This window comes from Cyclopterus lumpus, chromosome 12, assembly GCF_009769545.1.
Source record: "Cyclopterus lumpus isolate fCycLum1 chromosome 12, fCycLum1.pri, whole genome shotgun sequence".
NCBI classification, from domain to species: domain Eukaryota; kingdom Metazoa; phylum Chordata; class Actinopteri; order Perciformes; family Cyclopteridae; genus Cyclopterus; species Cyclopterus lumpus.
This window is the reverse complement of record NC_046977.1, coordinates 18,597,840-18,624,658: the sequence shown is the minus strand read 5'-3', so window position 1 is coordinate 18,624,658 and position 26,819 is coordinate 18,597,840. Positions and strand designations below refer to the sequence as shown.

General features: G+C 40.6%; 2 protein-coding genes across 3 annotated transcripts in view; one reads left to right on the top strand and one right to left on the bottom strand.

Moving 5' to 3' along the window:
• Positions 1-532: 532 nt before the first annotated feature.
• The window catches only part of lrsam1 (leucine rich repeat and sterile alpha motif containing 1), a 30,248-nt gene continuing 3,961 nt past the window's right edge, over positions 533-26,819 (bottom strand). Inside the window, exons 4-26 of the mRNA XM_034546196.1 lie at positions 23,311-23,367; positions 22,969-23,013; positions 22,749-22,826; positions 22,329-22,397; positions 22,162-22,246; positions 21,952-22,073; positions 21,765-21,855; positions 21,346-21,455; positions 21,181-21,210; positions 20,083-20,205; positions 15,929-16,068; positions 15,750-15,794; positions 14,200-14,270; positions 13,830-13,929; positions 13,645-13,732; positions 13,463-13,537; positions 11,143-11,223; positions 10,846-10,941; positions 9,689-9,787; positions 9,477-9,608; positions 6,443-6,509; positions 2,813-3,018; positions 533-2,539 (exon numbers count right to left, since the gene is read on the bottom strand). Coding sequence (XP_034402087.1) covers positions 2,417-2,539; positions 2,813-3,018; positions 6,443-6,509; positions 9,477-9,608; positions 9,689-9,787; positions 10,846-10,941; positions 11,143-11,223; positions 13,463-13,537; positions 13,645-13,732; positions 13,830-13,929; positions 14,200-14,270; positions 15,750-15,794; positions 15,929-16,068; positions 20,083-20,205; positions 21,181-21,210; positions 21,346-21,455; positions 21,765-21,855; positions 21,952-22,073; positions 22,162-22,246; positions 22,329-22,397; positions 22,749-22,826; positions 22,969-23,013; positions 23,311-23,367 — 2,133 coding nt within the window. The 3' untranslated portion in view covers positions 533-2,416. The remainder of the gene's footprint in view (positions 2,540-2,812; positions 3,019-6,442; positions 6,510-9,476; positions 9,609-9,688; positions 9,788-10,845; positions 10,942-11,142; positions 11,224-13,462; positions 13,538-13,644; positions 13,733-13,829; positions 13,930-14,199; positions 14,271-15,749; positions 15,795-15,928; positions 16,069-20,082; positions 20,206-21,180; positions 21,211-21,345; positions 21,456-21,764; positions 21,856-21,951; positions 22,074-22,161; positions 22,247-22,328; positions 22,398-22,748; positions 22,827-22,968; positions 23,014-23,310; positions 23,368-26,819) is intronic.
• The window catches only part of lmo4a (LIM domain only 4a), a 37,952-nt gene continuing 35,960 nt past the window's right edge, over positions 24,828-26,819 (top strand). Inside the window, exons 1-2 of one of the 2 annotated variants that reach the window (XM_034546198.1) lie at positions 25,010-25,026; positions 25,272-25,309. The gene's annotated coding sequence lies outside the window, so the exon portion shown is untranslated. Of the gene's footprint in view, positions 25,310-26,819 lie in introns of both variants that reach the window. The other variant, XM_034546197.1, reaches the window with a different exon arrangement.

The window sequence follows — 26,819 nt, the reverse complement described above, 5'->3', positions numbered from 1 at the left end:
TATATTATAGGTGGACTGTTTTATAAACTATCAAGGACTGCATTCTGAGACTCATGGTGTATGCAGCAGCTGCCTAAATAACATGCACGGATGTATGAATAAAGGACATATGGACTTATGCTTATTTGTCACACCTATTAGCATGTGTGACAAATACCTCCTTGCTGTATACATGCATGTATCTATATGTCTTGTGACTATGCTGATACGTACTCCTTTGTTTGTAAATATCAAAGCTGAATATTCCAATAACAGCCCATACCTCTGTATACTGTCTTTATAGCGCTGTGAATTTCAATCTTCAGCACTCACTTGCACAGAATCGTTGTGGCTCTGTGCAACTGAGCCTCTTCTTGCAAGAACAAATAATTTAAAGATAAGTTTGGACTGAACGCACCGGTGCCCCTGCAACTTTTCAAAGACTGATGGATCCAGCTTGATAATAATGTTTACAGCACCACCTGTTAAAAAGAAAGTGGGAAGACCTTATGCACACTGCACACACACATTGAACAGATAAACGACACATAGCTTGTGTTTCATATATCATACAGATTGTTTACTTGTTATTGGCAGTATCTTAGATTATACTTGTAATGCAGTCAGTCAGTTTATTCAGTTCCTGCTATGAGTTAGCATAGCCTGAGTATGGTCACAGAAGTTCAAAGCTAATTTGGTCAATATGTTGGTTTCATGTTTGGCTCAATAAATCCATACTTTTTGAAAACACACCAGCATACCAGCTCAGACCTTCACACTCAACAGCATCATAGTTTCTACAGTACAAGTCCAGAGGTGGCTGCCTGTAGAGGAATAGTACATCGACCAAGGTGACATCACATTTATTATACATCAGTCAGGTGAAATGTCAGATTTGTATAGAAGTGAAATCTCTAACACACTACATTTAACAGTCATATACAGTAAGTAAAGATATTTCCTGATACATGCTGGGATGTTTAAGTTAAGAGCACTTGAAAGAGTATAATAAAAGCATCAGTGATGGCAACAAACAGGTGAGGTGTTGTTAGTTCATACATATGCACCACATATAGCATTTCAAATAAGAAAGGGATCAGAAGATAAGTCAGAAATAGGTGAGACAGAAACTAAAGTGGGGTCCAAGGCTGGATTACCATCTGTCGAGGGAACCCCATAAGAGTCCCTGAAAGGCCCAGATAGACTGTCTGGGTCAGATGGGTTCTGGTCATTTTAAGAAGTTTAACTTTGTTTTGAGATGATTATGATATATATATATATATATATATATATATATATATATATATATATATATATATATATATATATATATATGATTATATGCACAGCCGAAGCACAATTGGGACCTGAGGAGGTACCTATTTTATTATCAAATGGATTTTAAAGAGGTAGTCCATCAATATAGCATTGCTCTTTCATTCACATTCACTTTCATAAAGCTGTGGAAATAGTAAGAAAGAGTTTTAAGAAAAAAATGGCCAACATTAACGCATTAGAGGATGAGTGTGGTGGCTGGGGCGTGGTTATGCTCAGCTGCGGAGGGGTGTGGGGGAGTGATTTGGGGAACAGGTGCCAGGAGGAGGCCTAATTGGCCTCAGCTGCAGCAAATCAAGGCCAGAGTGACACTTCCTTATATATGGCGCGCACAGGTGGAGCAGAGACACAGTCTGGACAATAAAGAATATTCCGAAACATATTCAGTTGTATGCTCATCCTTTGGTGCTGGGGGGAAGGAACCTGCATGTGACAGCATAGCACCTGTTACAATGAGAAATCTTGTCTTTTTGTCCTCAGTATAGGGCAAGCTCCAAAATCACTTGATTCTACATTTCCCATTAAGAAACTCATTTGGGTAAACACTAATGATTTTAAACTCCAGTAGTCTCCGAGCTGAGAAAGGGTTCTTTTTTTCTTCTTTTCTCTGACTTTAAAAAGCCAGAGAAAACGTGACACAACTGAATATGAGCAGGACAAACAACTCAAACTAAACTGACATTAGGTTATTTCAATTTCTTTGTGTTCCAGATTATCACACTGAAAACAGTGATATAAATAAAAGAATATTGAAGAGCAACATTGCATCAGTGATGATAACAATCAATACATTATGTTTAGTTAACTCGCATACACAGACAATTAGTATTGTTTAAAAAAGAGATTCCCAGAAAAAGGCACACATCAATTTAGAAACTATTATAAGGCAAAGAACATACAGTCTTCAACCAGTGAGTGGTGTAGTCCGCTTGGCTCTTAATATATAATGCAAAAATCAAAACAATATTGAATTTAAAAGAACAACAAAAAAAAACAGGCTTGGACACCACTTACAACACAAAACACCAATAAAGTAATTCTATTCCGATTTGTTTCAGCATATACATTACAAAGTACCGTTTACAGCAGAGTGTAGTGGGTCCTAGCTATGGTAAAGGCGTACATGCTGGGATATGTTGCTACGACACAGAGGGCAGTTCTGCAGAGCGCCGCTGCAGAACTGACAACAGCATACATGACCACAGGGCAGGAAGATGACCTGAGACTGGAGACAGGAAGATACGAGATACCATCAGTCGTCCACTTGTGTCCACATGTGTCCACATGTTGTATATTTTAACTTCATTACTACAAACATACTTTTCTTTGCTTTCCAAAGCCAAAAAACCCAAAGCAGAAGCGTAAGGACTGGATTAAGTAGTGTGCTTGTTACATTTCTGAGAGCACTATATAGTGGATTCATTCACACGCTCTATATAGGAAGTAAGCAGAGAGCTGTTGCAGACACAGTGAGTGTGTTAGTTGCAATTTGTCTTACCCCAGTCTCCATGCAGACCACACACTCTGAGCTCCCTGGTCCCTCCACAGGGCTCGGGGCTGAGGGGGTGACGGGGGTCCCTGGGGTGAGTGGTGGGCTGGGGATCTGAAAGGTGGAGGTGCTGGGAAGCACCTGAGGGGAGCAAGGAGACATAGCAGTGGAGGCGACCTCCGCCTCCTCGTCCTGCGGAACAACCTTAAAAGCTCCTGGTGGAAGAGGAGAGAATGAGTGAAACGTGAACACATCCTACATCATTGTCATACTTTAAAGCGGTGGAAAATAAATGTTATATAAACATGAATTCAAATATTCTATACAGAATTTTTTTGTTAAAAGCCCTCACTTTTCTTCTTTGATTTTTTATTTGCACAATTCAAACAATAAAATAAAAATCCCAACAGAGATAAATGAATATCACAGTGCAGGAAAAGCCAACTGGGCTTATTTGAAGCCTCCACCTATATAATATTTAACATTTTAACATCTCCCCACATCACACTTGCAACTTAATGTTCACATATAGACACTTGCACCTTCACTTTACTGTATATACACACTGTTTATATATATTATACATATCCACTACACATTATATGTGCATTGCACTTTGTTTGTAAATATACTGCTCTCTTTGCACGAATCTGCTGGTCAGCAGTGCAAAGATTCGTTTAGCATCCGGTCGGTTAACATCGTTGCCTCAGTACCTGTACTCTGTGCAATGACAATAAAGTTGAATCTGAATCTGAGTGAAACAGCTAGACATTTTGATACAGCTAAAACAAGAAAGACATGAACACTAATCCATAAAAAAAACTCTTACAAAACAGCAATTAGACTTTCTTTTAGGCAATTTTTGAAACATTTTATAGAATGACATTTTTTTGTTGGTGGGAAAAATCATTCCATAATTTGGTTCCCCGAAATCTAATAGAAAATTGACCTCTGCTAGTCAGTAATTTAAGAGGATGAAGATGTGAAGATTGACGAGTTGAGTAAGAATGAATCTGTGAATTCACTTTGAAGAAGGTCTTGAAATGATCAGGAATATTTCCGTCACCTAAAAGTATCGTATACATGAAAATGCAAGTTAAAGAAATGTTAATGTCATAAATAGTAAGAATCTGTAGTTTGTGAAATAAAGGAGCAGTTGAGAAAAGCAGCTGTGAAACTGTGATCGTGTTGCAATCCTAACAAAACGATTCTGGAGGACCAACATTTTTTTTGAGAGAAGTAGGAAAAGTACTTGCCCAAACTATATTGCAGTATGAAAGATAAGGATGAATTAAACTGTAATAAAGAATAAGGAGACAAGAAGTTTAACCTTCCTTATGACAGTAGGTGACACTTGAGGCATCTCAAGAGATTCAATTTTAATTTCAGTTAAATCGGTTGAGTAAGATTTTTTGCCACTGAAAATAATAAAATTAGATTTTTTGCTATTCAAAGATAGCTTATTTAATTTGAACCATGTAGCATAGGAAGTAAAACCAGCATTAGATTCCATAATCAGATAATTGAAATTTGAATGGGAGAGAACTAGGGTTGTGTCATCAGCAAATACTTTTTGACACGTTGGACAAAATTAATATAAATTAGGAATAATAATGGAACAAGAATGCAAGAACACAAACAAACTGTCTTCTGTTGGCGACATAACTTTTTAACCATTTGTATGGTCATGAAATCCATATTTATGCAGCTTTTCCAATAGAATATTATGGTTTACTGTGTCGAAGGCTTTGGAAAGGTGTATGAAAATACTGCAAATAAATTTATTGTTGTCAAGTGCAGAGATACATTTATCAACAAGGTAAAGTAAAGCCATATATGTTGAATGATTTTTACGGAAACCATACTGGTGTTTGTAAAGAATTGAATTAGACTATATGAAACAATATCCTTTTTTGTACAATCTTTTCTAGTATTTTTGAAAAACAAGGCAATATAGATATGGGTCTATAGTTGTTAAAACAACATGGGTTTTCTGCTTTAAACAAAAGGAATAACTTTCGCAATTTTTAAATCTTTCAGTAACACTTGACGATTAAGTGGGCACTAAAAAGAAAGTGGGAAGACCTTATGCACACTGCACACATTTCACTGTGCACATTTCACTGTGCACATTTCAGTTCTGAAACTTCTGTAACTGGAGATAATGTTAAATAACCCTGCTTCCATTGTTAATTGTTCTATATTCTGTAAGGGACAATTTAAGAAGAAAAAAAAACTTGAAATTCATTGAAAAAAAAATCGGATTGCTTCTGCCGTACAATAAATACTGAAGAAGACACCATTACATGTTTAAAATAAAGAAAAGGAAGTCAATGTATTGAGATCCAATAGTATCAGCTAATATTAGCGTGGCACAGATATATCAGTGTCAATTCAATTCAATTCAGTTTATCAGCATGGTGAGTTTAGTTTAGTTGGCAGTTTGATCTCCAGCTCCTCCTGTCAAAGTGCCTCAATACTAAACAGCACAGGACACAGACTGCTTAGGTACCGGTACATTGGATTACCGGAGTTCATTCACCCTGTACGTCTGTGACGGTTCCCTAGCCTGTTCACACGTGTGTCTGTCTCCTGCACCCAACAGGTAACTGGAGGCGTGGAAAGCCCTACTTGGAAGCACCTGGGCCCGGTGCTCTCCGATGATAAAGACTCTGCCTTTGAGACAGCCCTCTCTCTCTCCACCACTGGGCAACAGCAACTTACCACTTGTACCCGTTCCCGTTTATTCTGTGTTCTGTGGTGTATTGCCACCCACCTTTAGTTAACTAATAAATACATGTTTTGCCTTAATCTCTGCGTCTCCCTCTCGTTTGTCATGGTGTTAGAGCCGGGTCGTGACAACGTCACAGCTTATTTTTTCAAATTCAGCAGTTCATGTTTTACATTTGCTTAGTAATGCAAGAGCATAACTAAGCAAACGCTGCAGTGTCATATTTTAAGAAAAGATTAAACTATTTAAGACATGACATACAGTAGAAATATGACTGACAAAGCATTGGATGGATGCAATCATATAAATAGCTGCACTAAACTATTTTCCATAATATCTTTCTATCAACCAAGTAACTTGCTACAACCCCCCGCCAGAGTTCTTTGTTGGGCTGTTGCCATGCATCAGACGTTTCTGCAGTGAGACCAGCTCTGTGATCGTTTCCACCATTGCAATGCAATACAACTGCTCTTTCATAAAGTTAGGTTTATGATGCCTACAATGTACAGTTTTTGTTGACATAAAGGTGTTAATTATTTTTTTATGTAGTAGCATTGAGGTCATAGTAAAACATTTTAAATCCCTTTTCATTCCTCAATAATAAACATATAATTGACTTTACACATTTACGACACCATCAACAAAAACAGAACATTATGAGCTTCATGAAGACAGATGTTATTACAGGTCTGTTGTTTTTACACATCACATATAGCTTGATAAGTTTCTGCTTTAGATAGCCGTTTGTCTTTGTTGATGCAGTATATCTTCGACATGCTGCATGTTGCTGTGATTGTTGAGATTTCATATATCATGTTTTTTGTTCTTGTGAATGTTTTTGCTTTGAAAACAGACTCTTTTCACTACAATTGTCTAATACATAGACGTGTAGGATGTATATAATGTACCTTCAGGGTAGCGTTCCAGAGCCCAGTTCAGAAGAGCATTTTGGATTCCTATTTCATTAATGCCAATCTGAAAACAGAGAAATGAATAGTACTGATTATCTTTTTACATTTCATTTAGCTGACGCTTTTATCCAAAGCGACTTACAATAAGTGCATTCAACCATGAGTAAAAACTCTTTGAATTAAGGAGTTACACCTGCATTCATTTGTCTGGCCACTTGTTGGCAGCAGAACAAGCTGTAAACACAACACTCATATATACCTGTTTATATCAAGGTTTTTTTATTGTTGTTGTACAACAGGGTTGCACAACGAAATGCAGATTGTAGTCCCAAACTCTAAACCTATTGTTTATCTGGAAGATGGAGGATAAGTTAAGGGGTCTCACAACCAGAGGAAATAAGCCGTTTAAAAGTCTGGTAGTACTGCAGCTGATACCTCTGTATCTCTCTCCAGATAGTATCAGGGTGAGTTTTGGCTTTTTATATCCTTTTAGCTCTTCTCGGGCTCCTCTTCTCACCAATATCAATGATGATCAGCAGATGGTACCAATGATGGTCTGAGTGGTTTTAGTCACTGCTGTAGAGCCCTCCTGTTCTGGACTGTACACGTCAGTTTTTTTTAATGTATCCTTATTAAGTTTCCTTAAGAAATACAGCTGTTTATGAGCTTTCTTCACCAGGGACCTATTTCTCGTACGTGGCTCAACTAAGTCGATCAAATGTCCTATTAGCCAGCTTAAATTAACACGATGATTGACATCAGGCTATCCCGGTTTCTCAAAGGCTGATCTGCGCTCAAACTATCTTGTTAATTTGAACCAGACGTAAGTTCACAGGATAGTTGCGCGTGCCCGTCCGACTTCAAAAGGGGGAAGTGTCGATCACAGAAACCATGATTTTCTAACAGCACAAAGGCAAATAAACTCAAAGGAAGAGCCTCTTTTTTCTCCGCTGACGAGCATGAACGTATTTGAGGAATTGGGTGATGTTATGTATAAAAATATATATATATATATATATATATATATATATATATATATATATATATATATATATATACATATATATTTTTTTTTATACATAACATCACCCATAGGCTCACACAGCTCGGTGACTTTCACCGACTACGTCTAGATAAATGGATGAAAATCCTCTTTATTCGCATCCATTCGCCTGTGCATTGACTTTCATGGAATCTACTCGCAATGCTTTTGGTGTGAAGTCTTGGGAAAGGTCGGCTTAATGGCATGCATTAGCCAATGAGATCTAAAATAACTATCTCATCTCTTTCAGAACAAGTAGATAATATGAATGTGTATATTCATGTATATATCCACAAGGCTCTGCAAAACAGTCTGTGAGACAGTCAATGCTCCGGTGTGTGGTGTTCAATGTACGGCTCGAGAAGGTCTTTAATACATGATTCCTTGTGGACAGAATCGATAGCGCTCGTATAGGAAGTCATCATCATGTGATAACGGATCTTGGCGATCTCAAAGAACTCTCTCCCTATAAAACGTTAATCTAACTAATATCGCTCCTTCATCAATGAGGAAGGGAACAGTCATTTTCTTCTGGGGGAGTGGCCAGCTTATCCAGCTAGACTGAATGAGTCTGCGCTGGAGCAGGTTCAAATTGTTGGATGTGTTGCTTTGGTGATTTTGCCAAACTTGCTTCGAGGAACTGAAAACCCTGATTTGTGTAATCTCATCCGGAAAATTATCCCACCAACTATGTTAGCCAGGTACGAGAAATAGGGCCCAGGAAGGAGATGTGAGGACCATATCAGGTTGTTTGTGATGCTGATTCCCGGGAACTTAAAGCTGTTAACTTGCTCCACTGATGTCGACAGGGGTGTGTGTCTTTGCCTCCTTATTACTAAATTCAACAATCAGCCCCTTGTTTTTACTGACGTTGAGCAGCAAGTTTGTTGATTTCCTCTCTATATGAATCTCATTGTTGTTTGAAATCTGGCCCGATATGTCATCTGCAAACTTCACAACTTCATGTTTGGGGTAGCAGTCGTGAACAGGAGGGGGCTTATTATACTATATATTCATTAAAACAGATAGGTCACTTGCTACTGATAAGGATAAAATTACCTTGCGCCCATCCATTCAATTCAATTCAGTTTATTTTGTATAGCCCAATATCACAAATTTGCCTCAGAGGGCTTTACAATCTGTACACATACGACATCCCTGACCTTTGACCTCACATCGGATCAGAAAAAACTCCCCAAAAATAACCTTTCACAGGGAAAAAAAGGGAAGAAATCCATCCATCCACATCCATCCACTCTCCCAAGCAACATTTTTCTGCTCTTCCTGGAGGCTCCTTCCAAGACGTTCCCAGGCCAGACCAGATATATTATCCCTCCAGCGTGTTTTGGGACTACCCCGGGGCCTTTTACCAGTAGAACATGCTCGGGAAATCTCTAACAGGAGACACCCAGGGGGCATTCTGATCAGATGCCCGAACCACCTCAGCTGGCCCTTTTAACGTGAAGGAGCAGCAGCTCCTCCAGATGTCTGAGCTCCTCACCTTCTCTCTCAGGCTGAGCCCAGCCTCACGACGGAGGAAATTAATTACGGACACTTTTTTGGGGGGGATCATAGTAGAAGGACTTGTCAATGGGACTCTGTACTGTTGCTGGTGCAGCAGCACAAGCAAACACTGTAGGATGTGTTGGCAGCTGCTGTTGAAACTGAATGGTAAATGGACTGTACTAATATAGCACCTTCCTAGTTTTGTGACCACTCAAAGCCTTTTGACACTACATTTCATTCCCCCATTCATTCTGCTCAGGACTAACTAACATTCCCACCCATTCATCCTACAGGAGCAATTTGACAAGGGCAAGTGTCTTGCCCAAGGACACAGCGACATGGACGAGCAGAGCTGAGGATTGAACCGCTGATCCTCTGATTGAAGGACCGCTGATTCACGGTTGCCCGCTACGGTATGAGGTGAAAGGTCTCAAATATCAACGTGCCAACATAGTAATGTGTTAGAAATGATGACAGACAGACCTTCTTGAGGTCAGAGGAGGTCATGTGGTAAAGGGCCTCAGTTGTCAGTCGATGATGAGCCAGGATAGGCAGGTAGTGCTGAGCTGACAGTTTGCATATCAGGTTGACCAACTCTTTCTCCAGGCCTGCTTCCTGCAATAAGATCAGCATTCAACAACAGCACAGTTTGGTTTACAGAGGTTTCTGTGTGTCCACCTGGCACCATACTGTACCTGCATGCGCAGTGACAGGGGTTTGGCATCCAACAGTCTCTGGTACTGAATCATCCAGTAGTTCTGCTGGTTGGACTCCGACTTCAGCTCCATCTCTGCCTGGAAAACACAAAGTGATTGCTGGTTTCAACCACTAGACCCCAGAATGAGGAAAGACACACAACTAACTGACTGAATTTCAAATACACTTGCACATCTTTTCTTTTCTTTTCTTATTAAGATATAGTTGGCACTTTTATTTTGTACTTGTTCTAAAGTACCGGTACTGTTATCTGTTTGTTGTTTACCATATGTAGTGTAGAGTTGTAGTGGATTTTATATATACTTGTCTTATGTTTTTAATTAATACATCAAGGATGATAATTAATAAGGGTTATTATGAAGAATATTAGGAGGAATGTATTGTAAAGCATAAGAGGATGTTTTATTATTGTAACTGTTTGTTGATGACAAATGTAATGAATAACTGTAAGATGCATGAGAATGAATGGGATTTTATTCTGAAAGGGATGTTTTAGCTAAAATGGATGCCGATGTAATAGGAGATGATACTTTTATTCTGAAGGAGTGAAGGGAATTTCCTGTTCTTGACCGGATATGTGACGTTTGACCCAGCCATTTGCTTTAGCGAACAGAACGTCTGCATTCTTTAAACTAGCCAATTGTACTAACCTTTAGGTGTGAACTCATTTGCATGCCGGACTAATAGGCGTAGCCTTTGTGCTGGAGTTTTAGAGTTCTACTGGAGTTAGGGGGACAAGACAGACCTGGCTTACGGAGCTGAGTCAGACTGTGGCGTCCTTTCTCATTCCAACTCCACGATCGTGAACCTTAACTGACTATCACCTTTGCCATTAAACTTTAAATCATTGGATCCTGAATTTTCCTGCGGCCACAGGACCCAAGGTTTTGAATTATTCTTTCAGTATCTATTATTGCATGTTTATTGTTTTTAAAAATATTCTTTTATTCTATGTCTTTGTTTATTGTTATGCACTCTTCACTGAGTCAAATTCCTTATATGTGTAATAAATGATTCTGATGATGTGTTTAAGTGAAGAAAAGGAAGTAAATGTGAGCAGTCTCTATAAACCAAATCATGAACCAGAGAAGTGAAAGAACCCACTGAGGTCTGGACTAAGCAGCCATTTGCTCACCAGAACCTGCCGCAGCTCCTGCTCTCTCTGGTCTCTCTGCTTCAGCAGCTGCTGCAACAAATCACTGAGAGCTGTTCGCTGCTCCACCAGAACCTCCTGCACACACACACGCACACGCACACGCACACGCACACTATATTTAATATCAGTTTTTTCTCTCATTGTGTACAACGATACATTGTTGACATGGAGCAATGACATGAATACAGCAAAAGAAAATGATAAAGTGATCAACAGGAAGAAGAAATAAAAATCTAGTAAATGCAAAAAGCGATGACAGAAGATGGTTACACCCACCTGCAAGTTCTCAGCATCCAGATTGCGTCTTTTAATCTCCAATCTAGTCAGCTGCATTAATTCACTCTCTATGCGCTTGATCTGGAGACAGCGGAGAAGCAAACATGAAGCTAGAGAGAAAAGGGACATGCAGCTGATCGCAAAGTCAAGATGAAAACCTTCATGAAGTGATTTTCTGTCGGTAGGTAATATTACACAGGGTTGTCATGGCTACCTCACTGATAACCAGAAAGGTTTGAAAATGGCAGATGCTATGAGCACCCTGGTGTCAGAAGCCAACAATACTATTTGCCCATATTAGATACTGTATGTGTATATGTAGCCTCCTGTAGCCTGTGTATATTATATATATTAATATATACTTAAACAGAACCACACTGAAAACTGAAAATAATAATAATAATAATAATAAAACAGTCACTGTAACAATAGGCTTCTAACAGGACTCAAACTTAGACACATTCATTCAGTACCACCAACACATACTGAGTTGCTCTTTATACTACTACTACTACTACTACTACTATTACTATTACTACTACTACTACTACTACTACTATATCTAAAGCCCTTGAGCTAGCTAACTATTGCTAAATGAAGTAGCATATTCAACTTGGCAAGGTGTAAATAGCTGAATAGCTGCTGTGTGACTATTCTCACCCGGGTGTAAATAGACACTCCTTTAAAAAAATGTTCTTGACCAGAATAAGTAACTATGAGTTGGCTATGGGTGGGCGGCAGGTGACATAAGAAAAAGGAAAAAGAACAAAACAGGAAAAAGAAATGACAATAATGCGCAATGTCTTACTTTTCATCTTTACAGCGTAGTTTTGTCTCTTCTAACAGCGAAAAGATGTACGTGTGACCACTTACATCTTTAAAAGAAGTTTGGTGATTTCCCTGAATATACATTAATAGATTTGTTTTGGGCCACAACATTGATATACATCCCTTTTTAAGTTGACCTGGCTAACGTGTTAGCAGTTGTCTATTTTTAAGCAACCAGTAGACACAAAGCAACTTTAGCATTCATTCTAGGTTGTGTTTGTGTCCACCTGATGAATGTAAATTTAATATTCACTCTCCTTTCAGCTCTGTTTTTGGTCTCCACCAACTCCTGAGGGAAATACTATATAGAAAGACCGATGAAAGCGGTGAGACTCAACTAAGGAAACCGTGAAATTGTGGGCCGGTAATCCGAACAGCTGAGGAGAACGACTGAGTCAGGTTAGTTCTCTGTTGATAAATCACTATGAGTCACACCTTTCACATTACAATTAATCATTTAATCAACTGGTAAAATAAGGATAGTGACCACACATCAAAGAAAACATGTGGACGGCTGTTCTCCAGACAACCTCCCAATATAAACTGGAGCACTTGACCAGTGTGTAGAAAAGCACAGAAGGGCCGTTCAATCAGTGTCTCATCATATGATTTATAGTAAATAAAAAATTAAACATATTTTTGGCTCAAAGACCAATTTATATATTACATGATATATAGTTATCCTTGGTGTTTGTTTTAAAATTAATACAAAATGAATTGTGACAACACACCCTATATCAATGTTCTCTCAAGGATGTCATTTAACGAAGGACGGGGACTTTTGAAAATACAGTTGCCACTAGTTAAGACAATTCTGGTATTTTAATGTGCCATGTGCCTGTGGTTCATGAATTTTCTAATATGTAAATATTTTTCAACGAGAGAGACTTGGGTTTTAAAGCTTTTGTAAATCACCTGCGATGTGAACACATCAGCTAGAGAGGCAAAAGGCGTGCGTCCTGGTCAGAGTTCAGTCAAACATCCTAGTGCACCACAGAGCGTCTGTCATGCACTGCTGCTGACGACTCTGTCAGCTGGATGGTTTATCATGAACAACAGAGGATCTTCTACCAGCATCTGGTTCAGAAGTAGTTCCACTAGCTTGGCCGCATTCAGCACCAGAATCGAAAGCATCGGAGCAGGCAATGGAAACCAGCAGCATAGCGATGACCAAAATCATAATTAATTCCTTTAAGAACAGATAGGAGATGAGTAGGGTTCTGGTATTGCTGTTTGATATTATTTGAATTATTTATTATATCTAGTGTGAGGGAACAGCAAAAATTCAAAGAAATCCCTTTAGGAGCCTTAATTCCCTCTAGACCTAGGGCCATGCATCTCGGTCATTTCTTTGTCATTTGAATTATGGAAAATCTTGAAGTATAATATAAACTCTGATTTTGAAAAAAAGCGAAAACAGCTTTACATGTGATGATGAGACCAGAGACAGGTTTGACCCCCACCCCACCCATCTCGCCCCTCCGACACAGACCTGGTTGCGGATGTAGCCGTGTACAGCGTCTTTCTGCAGCTGCAGGGCCTGGAACGCTGCTTTCTGCATCTCCTCCTGCGGAGAGGGAATGAGTGAAAAAGTTCACACTGAGGTAAGTTTCTCCACCAGGCTCCCACAACACTGGTGACAACTACAGAAGACATCACCCAGGCTCAACATACCTCCTGTAAGATGTGGGCAATAGCTTTAGATTTGTCCAAAACTTGGAGGGACAGCATTTTATCAAACTTCCTGTCCATATTCTCCATACTGTTAAGACATGGGTGAGAGACCACACACTGAGTTTACAACATGCTTCTTACACCATCTTACTGCCCAGATATGCTCTGTGTGGTGCATGTTTAACCTTCTGTAAGCCTCAGACACCAGGTTCTCTCTGCGAAAGTCACTGGCCTCCTGGAGAAGGTCCATAGCACAGCCGTCTGACAGCATCTTCTGCATGGCCACTAAAAACACAGAGCGGGAAGAAAAAGTCCAACCCTTGGTCACGTCACTTCATCATTTTTATCCTATTAGACATTTAAATCCAACACAGCTGTTCCTTTAAGTTAGCAGCAAATTAATACATCCATATATTATTTTGTAAATAAGGAAATAATGGAAACACTGAACCATTTACATTCTTTTTTCCTGCATTAATGTAAACAGAAGCACTCCATCCATGACTCTACATTCAGAACACTGTATAGGTAACATACATCAGCCAAGCTGCTTACCGGCCACTTCCTTCTTCTTCAGTGAAATGGCTTCTTCCTGTGTGATGGCAGTCAGATGCTCCATGCGGATTCTGAAGGAAATAGTAATACTATGCTGACTTTTTATAATAAACATAGGTCTAGCTGTAAAACTACAATATTTTACATACGTGACTCACAGCATTAAACATTCTCAATCCAACATTCAGATCACTATTTTCTCCTCAATAACTATCATCAATGTAAAGATCTAGTGTAGTAAAGTCTACCCGAGCAAAGAATGAAGTCCCTGTGTGTGTGTGTGTGTGTGTCTCCTCTCTTAGGTCACAAAGCTGGCCGGTTGCATGCCTTTTTGTGAATGCGAGTGCATGTGAGCGTGCCCCACTGGTCAGCTGCTCTGCACTGACAATGTGCACCCACCCTTCAGGGTTCCCGGGTAAAAAGTAAAAACTTTCGAATCTTGGCTGTATAAAATCCAATGAAGAGTAAACATACCTTGACCTATGTGATTAGACTTCTAGGCTAAGAATGTGACTTACCATACTTCTTAAATAGCATATATTGTTATTGGTCATCAGGTCCGGAAAATGTTATTTGACTTTTAATATGTGTAGCGGAAAGGGAAAAAAGGAAATGCACAGAATAGCCTTTCCACCCTGACATTAAAAGGAGGAGATAAATGAGACACACCTGTGAAAAAGGGGGAAGGGGAGAACAAGCAACTAACAAAAGGCAGCAGGGAGGAGAGGAGAGAGAGAAGCGAATGTGCTTAAAGGAAGAGAAGTTCACATAATATTCAGTTTCTAGACACCTTAAGCTTTAAACTAAAATAGTTTAAGTATATCAACAGCCCTTCGAACATTTAATTGAACTGGATTCATTCGGATTTAAAGGACTTACGGTACAAACCCCTCCCTTCCCAGCACACTCACACACTCCTGGCCACTTACACCTCCCCTCTGACCCAAGACACTTAGCATTTCTCTGTAGTCATCAATTAGTTTAATTACTTTGATTAAGTACATTTGATTGCCATATCCGGACTCTGTTTTTGTGTTTCTTTCCTTCATGGACATTGTGCATAAGATTGTATTGAGTACAAACCAAGCACTTTTAATTTGACCATTTAATTTAAGAGAGTGAAAAGTGGATGAAGATGTATTGGTTTTGTGTACTTGGTGTATCTTGTGCCTTTTGTAGCGGGGTTAGCAGTCTATCCGGGCTAATCCTCCAATTGTTTTAGGTAGAAATCTCTAAATATGACCATAGGCTAGAAGTTCACCTGTCTAGGGCCCACCTCCTACCCTTTGGACGGGAAACCCACGCTACATATGTTACTGAGGTTGTCTGCTAAATACGACATCATGTATTAGTCAGTAAAACTCTGACTTATCAAATCAGCGTCATTAAAGCAGAAGATGATAATTATCTTAGGCTATATGAATAATTAATATATAGACGAAATAGACTTTATCTGTATATCTATGTATCTCTGCTCTGCGTGAAACACACATTGCTCTGTGTTGAAGGGCCTCATATTGTTTTGTCTTAATAGATTATTGATCACTCACCGATCTTCTTCCATGGCTTGAAGAAACTCTGCAGTTTTTTTCTGCCTGGAGAGATGAAAATATATACACTGCAGTTAGCAGAGACTCATTTGTGGACATATAGCATCTATCATGTGACACAGATCCACAAACCAGCTCTTCACAACAAAACAAACATACATTTCATAGCCAGTTCCTACCTGATTTTGTCCATCAGCATGTTGCTGATGCGACTGCTGATGCTGTCTTCAGCTTGTCGGACTTTCTCCAGCACCAGCAGCCTCTCTGCCTCCTGAGCTCTCTGCTGCTGGCTGACCCCCAGCTCCAGACGCTCCTGCTCCTACACATAAAATAGATTATACATAACAGAAATCAACAAAAACAACATAGAAACGGCTTGCAAAACAGACTCAAAAGCAAGAAACTCCTCAGTTTGTAGTAACGAGAGGAATGTTATTTTAACCATTTACTTTTCAGAAGTTTGGCCATTCATACAGACACAGGCGCACACATACACACCAAAGGGGGAAATGCACCTCTAATCGTGATCAGATAGCGTCTTGATGCTTCTGTGCTGTTGGCATGTATTTAAATGAAGTAACATGCAGTCGACTTCCTATGTTAATTACCCTAATTGCAAAATGGGTAAATCTCGGATACAAGCAGCCGAAATGAGCTTCCTCCGTAGGGTGGCCAGGCTCAGCCTTAGAGATAGGGTAAGGAGCTCGGACATCAGGGGGGAGCTTGGAGTCGAGTCGCTGCTCCTTCGTGTCGAAAGGAGTCAGCTGAGGTGGTTCGGGCATCTAGTCAGGATGCCTCCTGGACCATTAGAGGTTTTCCAGGCACATCCAACTGGTAGGAGGCCCCGGGGAAGACCGAGGACACGCTGGAGGGATTATATCTCCCGGCTGGAAAGTGTTGCGTGTGAAGGGGGAAGCCTGGGTCGGCCTGCTGAACCTGCTGCCACTGCGACCCGACCCCGGATAAGCGGCTGATAATGGATGGATGGATGGATGGATGGATGGCAAAATGGGTATTCACAAAGATCACCACTAACAGCCACACGGTGAAGTTATTGTCTTCTTCAGAGTTGGTGGGAACTAAAGCACAGGGGTGTAACGCCTAGAATGATTAAAGCCAGGCAACCGCATCGTTATGCTACACTCAAACTCATTCATTTTGGGATGCAGTGAAAGAATGTAGTGACAGCTGTGTCATGAAAATTGATTTATAATAGAATAATTCATTTTTGAAAATATGAATAAAAGATGTTTGACTATTATGCACATATAATGAATACTATATAAATGAATAGATTGGGGATGCACTGATCCCACTATATTCGTCTGTGGTATCAGCTGATACAGAGCACTGATCAGATACCAGTGTTTAATCAATAAGATGTATGCCTCACTGGGAGACTTGACTTAAACATTGTTTTACTGACTGTAAAACAACATAAGTAAATACATAGAAATACATTTAGTGAAATATTCTATTTTATTAAAATAATAAAATCGAAAAATTAATAGGAATTACAATTTAAGTGTAATTTTTTTTATGCAGGAAACCTAAACAGGAATTAAAATCCCAGTATACAATACATACAGTATATAAACATTAGACTGACCACTGGTTAGTGTGGAGCAGGAAAATACTGCAGATACCTCTCCCCCGCAAACAAAATCAATCTGAATGAAAATCCCTGATTAATACAGCCTGTACTAACTGGATAACTGTTGAAATTATTCAGCTAGGTAATAACACCTGAATAAATAAACTCAGCATCTAACTCAAAGTAATCAATAAATAAACCTGGAACTGAACATTAAACTAACCACAACAAAAATCTAGATGACCACCTTCTAATTTCTCCTAAAGAGAGTGAAAGTGAAAAGTTTCTTACCTCCACTATTTTTGCATTGACTCTCTGAATCTAATCATTAGTAAGAAAACATCCTGTGTGATTTGATGGATTACATTGTTGGAATATGTTCTGTGGCGTATGACTGTGCGTCCCGTTACATTGTTGTCAAATCGCTTTGAGTGGTCGGGAGACTAGAAGGTCCATTTACCATTGTTAATGCTACTCTCACAAACCATTCATGTTGGCATATATTCCTGAGATAAGAAGCATATTAAATCAGGATTAATTTCATGAATAGTTGATGGTTGAGAGAACGATAAATTGGTAAACAAGTTTAAGGTAACAGTTGAATTATATATTTTCCTCCCTGTATGCATGTCCTGTTTGGTGGACAAAGAGCTGATAGTGCTGCGTTATATATTGAGAAATAACTTTTGAATAAAGTGAAAGCGGCAGATATGACATAATACTACTTGTCTGATTGCCACAAAATCAGCTGTTCACTGAGACGGAAAAGGTTTAGCTGTCATGTTCTCACTCTATGACCAGAAAGAATCATGCACTGAAGGTTTATGAAGTGGAGGAAAAATTATCTCTGCTATCCATTTATGGTGCCAGCGATGTAATGTAGCTCACTGTTAGTATCTTGAAAGACATCATAGTTGACAGTTGAGTTTCAAAACAACAGTGAGCTTAGAGGATTCTTTAATAATAATAATAATTAAAGCTGCGAGCAGCAATGAACGGGTCCTCGCTCATTTGCGCCAGTCAGGGGTGCTATGAAAATGTGAACACATACATGCATCATGTGTCTCTACGTGAAGTGCAGACTACCTCCTGTAAATGTTGTGTAAATCCGTAGCCGTTTGTCACGTTATGCTGATTTGCTTTCGTCAATAGGTGGTGCTTTGAGTGCATATGCATCATGTTTCTCTATGCAAATTGAAGTACATGTAAATTTGATGTTTGGTACTTAACGCTTGAACAAAATTGAAGTCGATCGCATACATTTTGTGGGAGGAGTTCATAATATATTGAAAACGGTGTTCTTGGCCTGCTTTTTTCCCTTGTGGAGTGCAGGAAATTAAGCTTTGGAAATATTTCACTGGTTCCTGTATCTGCTGTGCAGTGCTCAACAACATGCATCGTGTGTGAAGTGTAAACCGGCATCGGGAAGCAGCGTGGGCTGTGGCACGCCGGCTGCGGCAGCGGAAACCGACGTGGGCTGCAGCAGGGGGAACTGCCGTGGGCTGCGGCACAGGAATGGCAGTGGGTACACTATGGCGGCAACAGGAACCCGACGCCGCTGTGGCCCGAAAGTGGCAGCTGGAACCCGATGCCGGCGCAGCCCACCAAAGGCCAGGACAGGGCTGTGCCAGTAATGTGGAGGGAGGACTCAAGACGGAAGAGGAGGATGTAGTGGTTGATGGTGTCAAAGGCTGTGCTGAGATCCAGTATGATTAGGATGTTGAGGGAGTGGTCATCAGGGGAGAGGAGGAGGTTATTGGATACTTTGATTAGAGCTGTCTCTGTGCTGTGATGAGATCTGAATCCGGATTGAAATGGTTCATAGAGGTTGGTTGGAGTCGAGGTGGGTTTTGGTTGTTTTTTTTCCAGTATTTTAGACACCAAAAGGAGATTAATATGGGTCGGTAGTTGTTGAGAATGTCAGGATTCAGGCCAGGCTTTTTGAAGCCAGTAGACAGGGAAGAGTTGATGACAGAGGAGGAGCGGGTGGAGGGCCGGGAGACGGGCTATGACTAAAGTTGAAGGGATGGGGTCCAGGTTGGAGTCGTCATGCCAGATATGGATTTATTAAGATCTGAGGGGGAGATTAGAGAGAAGTGGGAGAGTGACAGGTCGGTTAGTTGGGGATTTACAGATCCAGGGTCAGGGGGGTTGGGGTTGGCGGAACCGGAGACGATGATGCCAGAGTTGTCGGAGAAGCGTGCAGTATTGAGAGCCAGTTTGTATTGCTGTAAGTATTCCTTGTAAGCCATTGTGTGTATTGTCAGTCTGGTTTTGTTGGAGAGTGTGGGTCTAGTCGGCTTATGACAATGCCCACGATGGTGGCTAGGTGGTCGGAGATGGTGAAGTCAGGGCCAGAGAGGTAATTGATGGTGAGTCCTGTGGAGCAGACCAGGTCCAGGGTGTGACCGTGGTTGCGGGTGGGAAAATGTATGTGCTGAGTGTGCTACAAACTGTGTAGCAGACTGATGAGTTGATGTGGATGTGGAAGTCACCGAGCAACAGGATGGACGGTAAAAGGGAGCAGAGCTGGGTCAGGAATTCAGATAGGTCGGAGAGGAAGGTAGGGTTAAGTTTGGTAGATAATTGAAAATGGCCAGGGGTTTAGGACTAGAGAGTTTGAATGTCAGGTAGTAATGAAATACAAAGACATGGCTTTATCAAATAATCGATCAAATGCATATCCAACTAACACTGCTACGAGTGAGCACATGAAATATCTTGATACTACCATAGTACCTGTCGGACTGAGTGGAGAATGTTTTCCTTGCGTGAGGTGTTCATGAGTATGAGCTGGGTGTGCTCTTTTTTCTTCTCCTCAAGGTGCCACTCGAAGGCCAGCTTTGCCTGCTGCTTCTGCTCCTGATGGGGATAAGTCAGAGGGCCCTGTTCAAACCATCTATTGTCTAAAGTGCATGGTGCAATGCATTTAGGGTGTGTCCTACTCTACGTTTGCAAGTTAAACGGTGCATAATCTGGGCACAAAGTGAGGCGCAAGGGGCAAAGGGGTTTTATTTAGTCTCCTAATTAGTCATAGGTGTGTTCTCAGCGAAACATGTTTTAAACCAATCAGTCAAAGTTCCCAAAGCCATGTGCACCCTCTGCACCCCCGTCTCCCAATCCTCTGTCCCATCAATAACTCCATTTGTGCCATCAATAACGCTATTTGACTGCATATGAGCTAATCCACTGATACCCTATTTAACTGAGGGCTGCTGTGTGTAACAAGCAGACTGTGCAGGTGTTGTGAACCTGCCTATGGAGGCTCATCTTACATCTGAATAATGAGCCGTGAAGATAGCAGGAAAATGTGGGCCCCATTGACTATAGAGTAGGGCTTTGTTGGTCAATGATGCACTCACTATCAACTGCCTTGAGGTAATCATGGGAATTCATCACTGCATGTCATTCCGCTGTTTAAGGCAGAATAGCCGCTTTGACATCCGGCCTAAAGTGCAGCATCTTTGCAACAAGGCTCAGCAAGAACTGCAGTAATAGCTGTCTTCTGAGATTCAGTACAGAAAACTATCTGTCTCTCTAGCTGCTCCACTGTGTTCACCAGCTAGTCTCTGACTGAGTCTGTCTGCTGTTTGCTGCTGAGCAGAAAGTGCTGCAGCTGCAAACAACGCTGATGAGAACGGTGATGTGCCGCACATTAAAACCAAAATGATGAGTTTAAAACAAACTCAATGGAGCAGAAAGGTACCGCAGAGTTGGTGATAATTATCTGGGTGTTTGTCACTTTAACATAATTGTAAATGTGTGCAGCCGAGAGCCCCTAGTCACAGGCTGAATTAATTAAGTAGTAACGGTGAGTGTCTCACTGGAGTTCCATACCTTTCTCTTCTCGTAGTCACTGAATTTGTTCTGTAACCGAAGATGAGGAAAGATTGAATGAGACTTCCAGTGACATCAACAGAAACAATTAACAAGTTCCAAGTGAACAGCCCCACAATCATAAAAGTGACTTTCTACTTGTGTGTGTTTGTGTGCCTACTGTACCTGCCACGCCTCCTCCAGGCCATCCAAACAGTCAGAGTTCTGTTTGCCACACTCATTCTCTAGCACCGGCAGGAGATATTGGGATGGAGGGCAGTACTCCTCTCCCAGCTCTTAAAAAACCACATCAATCAAGAAATCAAACTAGTAGTTTATGCAGTCTAATATATCGATCATGTGAATACCATGAATTCTTTGGATTTTTATGCAAGGAATATTACTGTCATTGAATGGTAACATGCCCATCTGTAGTTTTATGTTTCAGTGTAGTCTTAAACCTGTGAGAAGTATTTAAGTGAGTTCCTTTAAACCTATTGGTGCTGCCCAGCCTCAGTGATGTAACACTATTTAAAACCCTGGTGGATGAACTCAATCAGAAATGTTCTTGTGTGCGTGGTGTGTGTGTGTGTGTGTGTCCCCACCGGTGCATAGGAAGCGCTGGATGCTCTCTGTGCCGTCTGTACACACAGCCGCAGGCGGGTAGGACATCATATCAGCATCAAGGGTAAAGCTCTGTCACAGTACACACACACACAGTGTTTGTTTAAAATCATGTCTAATTTTGGATCCTTCCCGCATTCCTGATAGTTTGAATCCCGAGACACACACCTCTAGGGTGCGTATATAGACCAGAGCTTTAGGGAGCTGGACGATGTTGTTGTCACTCAGGTCCAGGGTACGCAGGCTGCTCAAAGAACCAATCGAGGATGGCAGCTCACTGAGACAGTTACCTATACAGATTAACATTGAAAACATAAGCAATGCCATTTGATATGTACATCTTCTTTCATTCTTGGGCGTAAGCAGGAAGCATCATACCCTTTAAATTGAGTGTCTGCAGAAGCCGCAAATCCCCGATGGATTGTGGCAGGTCCTTTAGGCGGTTCTTCTCCACATTCAAAATCTGACAGGAAATAAAAATGGATATGCATGGATGATGAGGAGCATTCACTGACTCATTCCCTTGTAGGTCAGAAGGCCTTTACCTGCAGTGATGCCATCTTCCCAATGTCTTCTGGGAGTGAAGTGAGCTTGTTCTCATGCAGATCCAAAACCTTCGGAAACAGACAGATTCAGTTATTCTTTTGTGTAATGAAGCAGGAGTCAGAGTTGAGGCTTCTAGCAGAAAGTCGTAGTTTTACAAACATCTGGTCTTTTGGTAAACCATCATAAATGAGTCATTGTCAGATGGGATGCTCTGTGTCTTTATATTCTCTGCTTATGCAGTGACAGAAAAGCCAACCTCATGCTGCATCGTATTGGAAATCAGTAGAGGAAAGATAACTGCCACTTAGACCAACTAGCCATCTCCACAAATGTCCCAAAACACTTTAAATAATCACATCATGCTGTAATATTATTTTAATAGTCACTTACATTTCCTATTAGGGTTGTAGATACATTACCTTTAAAGTGGCAAGAGTGCGGATGTCACATCCTTTGGGCAGCAATGACCTCAGCTCATTGTTATGGAGGATGAGAACCTAAAGGACAGTATCAAAGGAAATGTCTGACTACCAGGGACACGTATAAATACTGAAACAGCGGTTTTGTATAGGGATTGGTAATACAGTATTTGATACATCAATAGAATATAAAATAAATATACTAGGTCTCCATTCGTACCTTCTTTTGAAGCACCTTGCAAATGGAAAAGGCACTGGAGGGAACCTGTGATAGAACAGACCATTGGTGTCTCCATCTACGTGCAAACCACACACTAATAATACAGACTTAATACGACTGATGACTGTCAATCCTCCCATCTTGCTTTCAGAAATAAATGGGAACATTAATAAAAGGATATGAATAAAATATAATTTGAAGATAACTTAATAGTGACTTTAGGTTACTAAACCTGGCTTTCACACATTTGACAAAGAACATTTGTTCTTCCATCAATACACATTTTGTCACCAATATTGAGTAGTGAAGCTTGCCTTACACTGCTGACAGTAAAATACTCACCTCTGAGACCTCACAAGCTGAGATGTCGAGGATGTCATCAGCACCGGCCTCCTTAGACTGAGGAACAAGGACTAACAGTCATTGGGTTGGTTTATAATAGACATGTTTTCTTACAGACAGAATAGCGGATAATGTTATGTTAACAAAGACTGTAATTTGTGTTTTGGCTTTGGAAACTGTTTGTCAATCAATTCTGTTGTTTTTTTGTTGCATGTTTTGACAGCCTTGAGCAAGATGTGACTTGTTTCCTGTTTTGAGAGAAGGGGATTTTATTTTGAAGGTGGACAATATGTCCCGATTTAAATACAAAACAGACGGCAAATGTTTAAGCACTCCGCTGAAGAGGCACGTTGGTTTTGTGAATTATTAATAAAACTGAAATCATCAGTCAAGTGCAAGACCATCTGTCGGAGGGGTATGCTACAAAGACTATACCTCCACATTGGGGCAATTCATTTTTGATGAATAACTCATAATCACACACATTTCTGCAGGTTGAATTAGTAATAACAAGCTGTGAGGTGGTGACTGGAAGTCAGCTGGTACACATTGTAAGTACAGGTAGGGCTGCCCTTCCCCTGAAGATCATGAGTCAGATCATCAGTAGGTGACCCCTCAGTCGACGGTTCAAGTTGAGCCGTCGTTTTTCTTTTAGAGGCTAGATCAATGAAGTAAACAATTTAATCATAAACACATTGGTTATATTGAGATGAATGGTGATGACATAGCAAAAAGTCACACCCATAAACCATTGCTAACTATACGGGCAAGGTTTCTATACGGGTTTGGGTGGGTTGCCGACAATGAGGATGGTCCACCTGTTTGACAATGGAGCAGGGGAGCAGCACAGCGAGTATTAAGTCCACGGCCCCAGGAATCGGCGAGGTAGCGGCAAGGGGCAGGCGCACAGTGCTCTCCCCCATAGAGCTTGTAGGGCGTAATCCAATAGTCTATACCAGTGGTTCTCAACCTTTTTCAGTGATGTACCCCGTGAAATATTTTGTCAGCGAAGTAACCAGCGCAAAGCATTTTTGGTCCTGTGCCAACATTGTCTGATTTAATAAAGAATATATAAAAATCAGTTTCTGAACTTGGACTTATATTTTATTGAATATGTATTAAATAACCTTTTGAATGTATGCTAATTTGAAATATATTTAAAAGATTATCGCGCACCCCCTGGAGTGCCTTCACGTAGCTACCCCCAGGGGTACACATACCCCCATTTGAGAACCACTGGTCTACATTACATTACATGTCATTTAGCTGACGCTTTTATCCAAAGCGACTTACAAAAAATGCATTAAACCATGAGTCCAAACCCAGAACAACAAGAATCAAGTCAAGTATAGTCGAAAAAGATGTGTTTTTAGTTTGCGACGGAAGATGTAGAGACTTTCTGCTGTCCTGATGTCAATGGGGAGCTCATTCCACCAATGAGGAGCCAGCACAGCGAACAGTCGTGACTTTGTTGAGTGTTTATGTAAAGGAGTTCGAAATACACTTTGTTATTTCTTATTTTTAATGTATTATATTTTATTTTTGTTTATTATTCAACAATCCTGTTGAGTGTGTGTGAATTTTATTTTAACAAGTTTTTTTATTTAGCGTTATTTCTAAAATCTGATTCCTGTGGAAACTGAGTTTTGCCCCTTTTGTGCCTCATGAGTTTCCGTAGCCCCGTCTTTCCCTCTTAACGGTTTGATGTTGCTCAGAGTAAGTTGTGGGGGAAAGTGTTGTTGCATTGTATCGTTACATTCTTTAGGAAAATTACCGTTTATGTTGCATACGGTAATGGTCGATGATACGATCACGGTGTCCACCTGTTGTGTGTCATTCAGATGTTTGAAGTGTATGTTTTGAGGCTGTTCCATTTTGCCTCTTTGGCGCCCTTTGCGTTTGCTACTTCCGGCCGCCCTGTTGTATGTTTTCCTCGTATAATTTCTGTTTCGCTTGTTTAGGAAAAGAGGACAATCTGATGTTTCATTGTCTTCTGCAGGTATGTGTTTTTCCTTTGTTTAATGTTATAATTTTCGCTGAGTCTGCCGAGTCACTCTAACTCATGCAGGTATTTATTTTGTCCACTAGGGGTCGCTGTTTTCCCTTTGTATGTCATGAGTAATGTTTTTGATAATTTATATTTACATTTAATGAAGTCCTGTCTTCGGGGATAACGGTTTGATGTTGCTCAGAGAAAAGAGGACAATCTGATGTTTCATTGTCTTCTGCAGCAAATAAACACCACACAAGAAACCATCTGAGTGGACTTCTTCCCTGCCCTTTACACATCTGTTACATTTAGCTCGTAGTGACGGAACTACAAGCCGATTGGCAGAAGCCGAGCGAAGTGAACGAGGTGGGGTGTACGGTTTGACCATGTCCTGGATGTAGACCGGACCCGATCTGTTTGCAGCACGGTACGCAAGTACCAATGTTTTGAAGCGGATGCGGGCGGCCACCGGTAACTAGTGAAGGTCGCAGAGGAGCGGTCTATATACGGAACCCAAACAGAGCCTGCTAAAAGAGAGTACAAGGCAACTGTGTCTGAGTGGTAGAGCAGGGTTGTCCTTTGATCAAAGGATCGGCGGTTCATTTCTCCAGCTCCGCTAGGCCAGGTCGATGTGTCCTTGGGCAAGACACTTAACACAGGCTGTTCCTGCGGTAAATGAATTGTTAGCTAATCCTGATGGGCAAGGGGGCACCTTACATGGTAGCCCCGCCCATCAATGTATGAATGGGTGAAACAAGTAGTGTGAAAGTGCTTAGAGTGTTTGGAAGACTAGAAAAGTGCTACTCAAGTACAGTCCATTTACCATTTTTGAATTTTCTTAAATTTATGAACGATAACAACTCTAAGTCAGCAGGGGGAGGCACAAAGAAACATCTCTCTCTCTCTATCGGCCTCTCGTTGACTGTCCTTTCACTTCCCTGTTGTTCCCTTCTAATAGGGCCAAAAGCAATCCATCTCCACCACTCCCTTTCTCTCAGTAGTCTGGACAGAGCCATCGTGACATTAGCACCAATGACAACAAAGAGCACTGTCTATGGTCCTGACACAACAGCTAAGTGATATAGTCACATTGTGTATCCAGATATGTCCCCTCGTGGCATGTTATGTTTACATAGGACCCACTCACGGACATCAATGGGAAGATTGACAAAAAATCTGTTTGATTGTGTGATGTTACTTACTTATAGCACTTTGTAGTTTGGCTTTCTTGAAGAAATTGTTCTTTCTTGATTCTTGTTGTTCTGAGTTTGTACTCATAGTTGAATGCACTTATTGTAAGTCACTTTGGATAAAAGCGTCAGCTAAATGAAATGTAATGTAATGTTTATCAGAGATGTGGACCCCACTGTATGAGTGTAAAATATTTTCTGCTAATTATAAAACTGGCGAGTTGCTTTTGACTTTGTTAACATAGTTAATAATCATCACAGTGATGCTAATGGCGTTCTACCAGCTGCTTTAACAAAACAACAAAAGCGATCTGTATCGGCGAAATGGA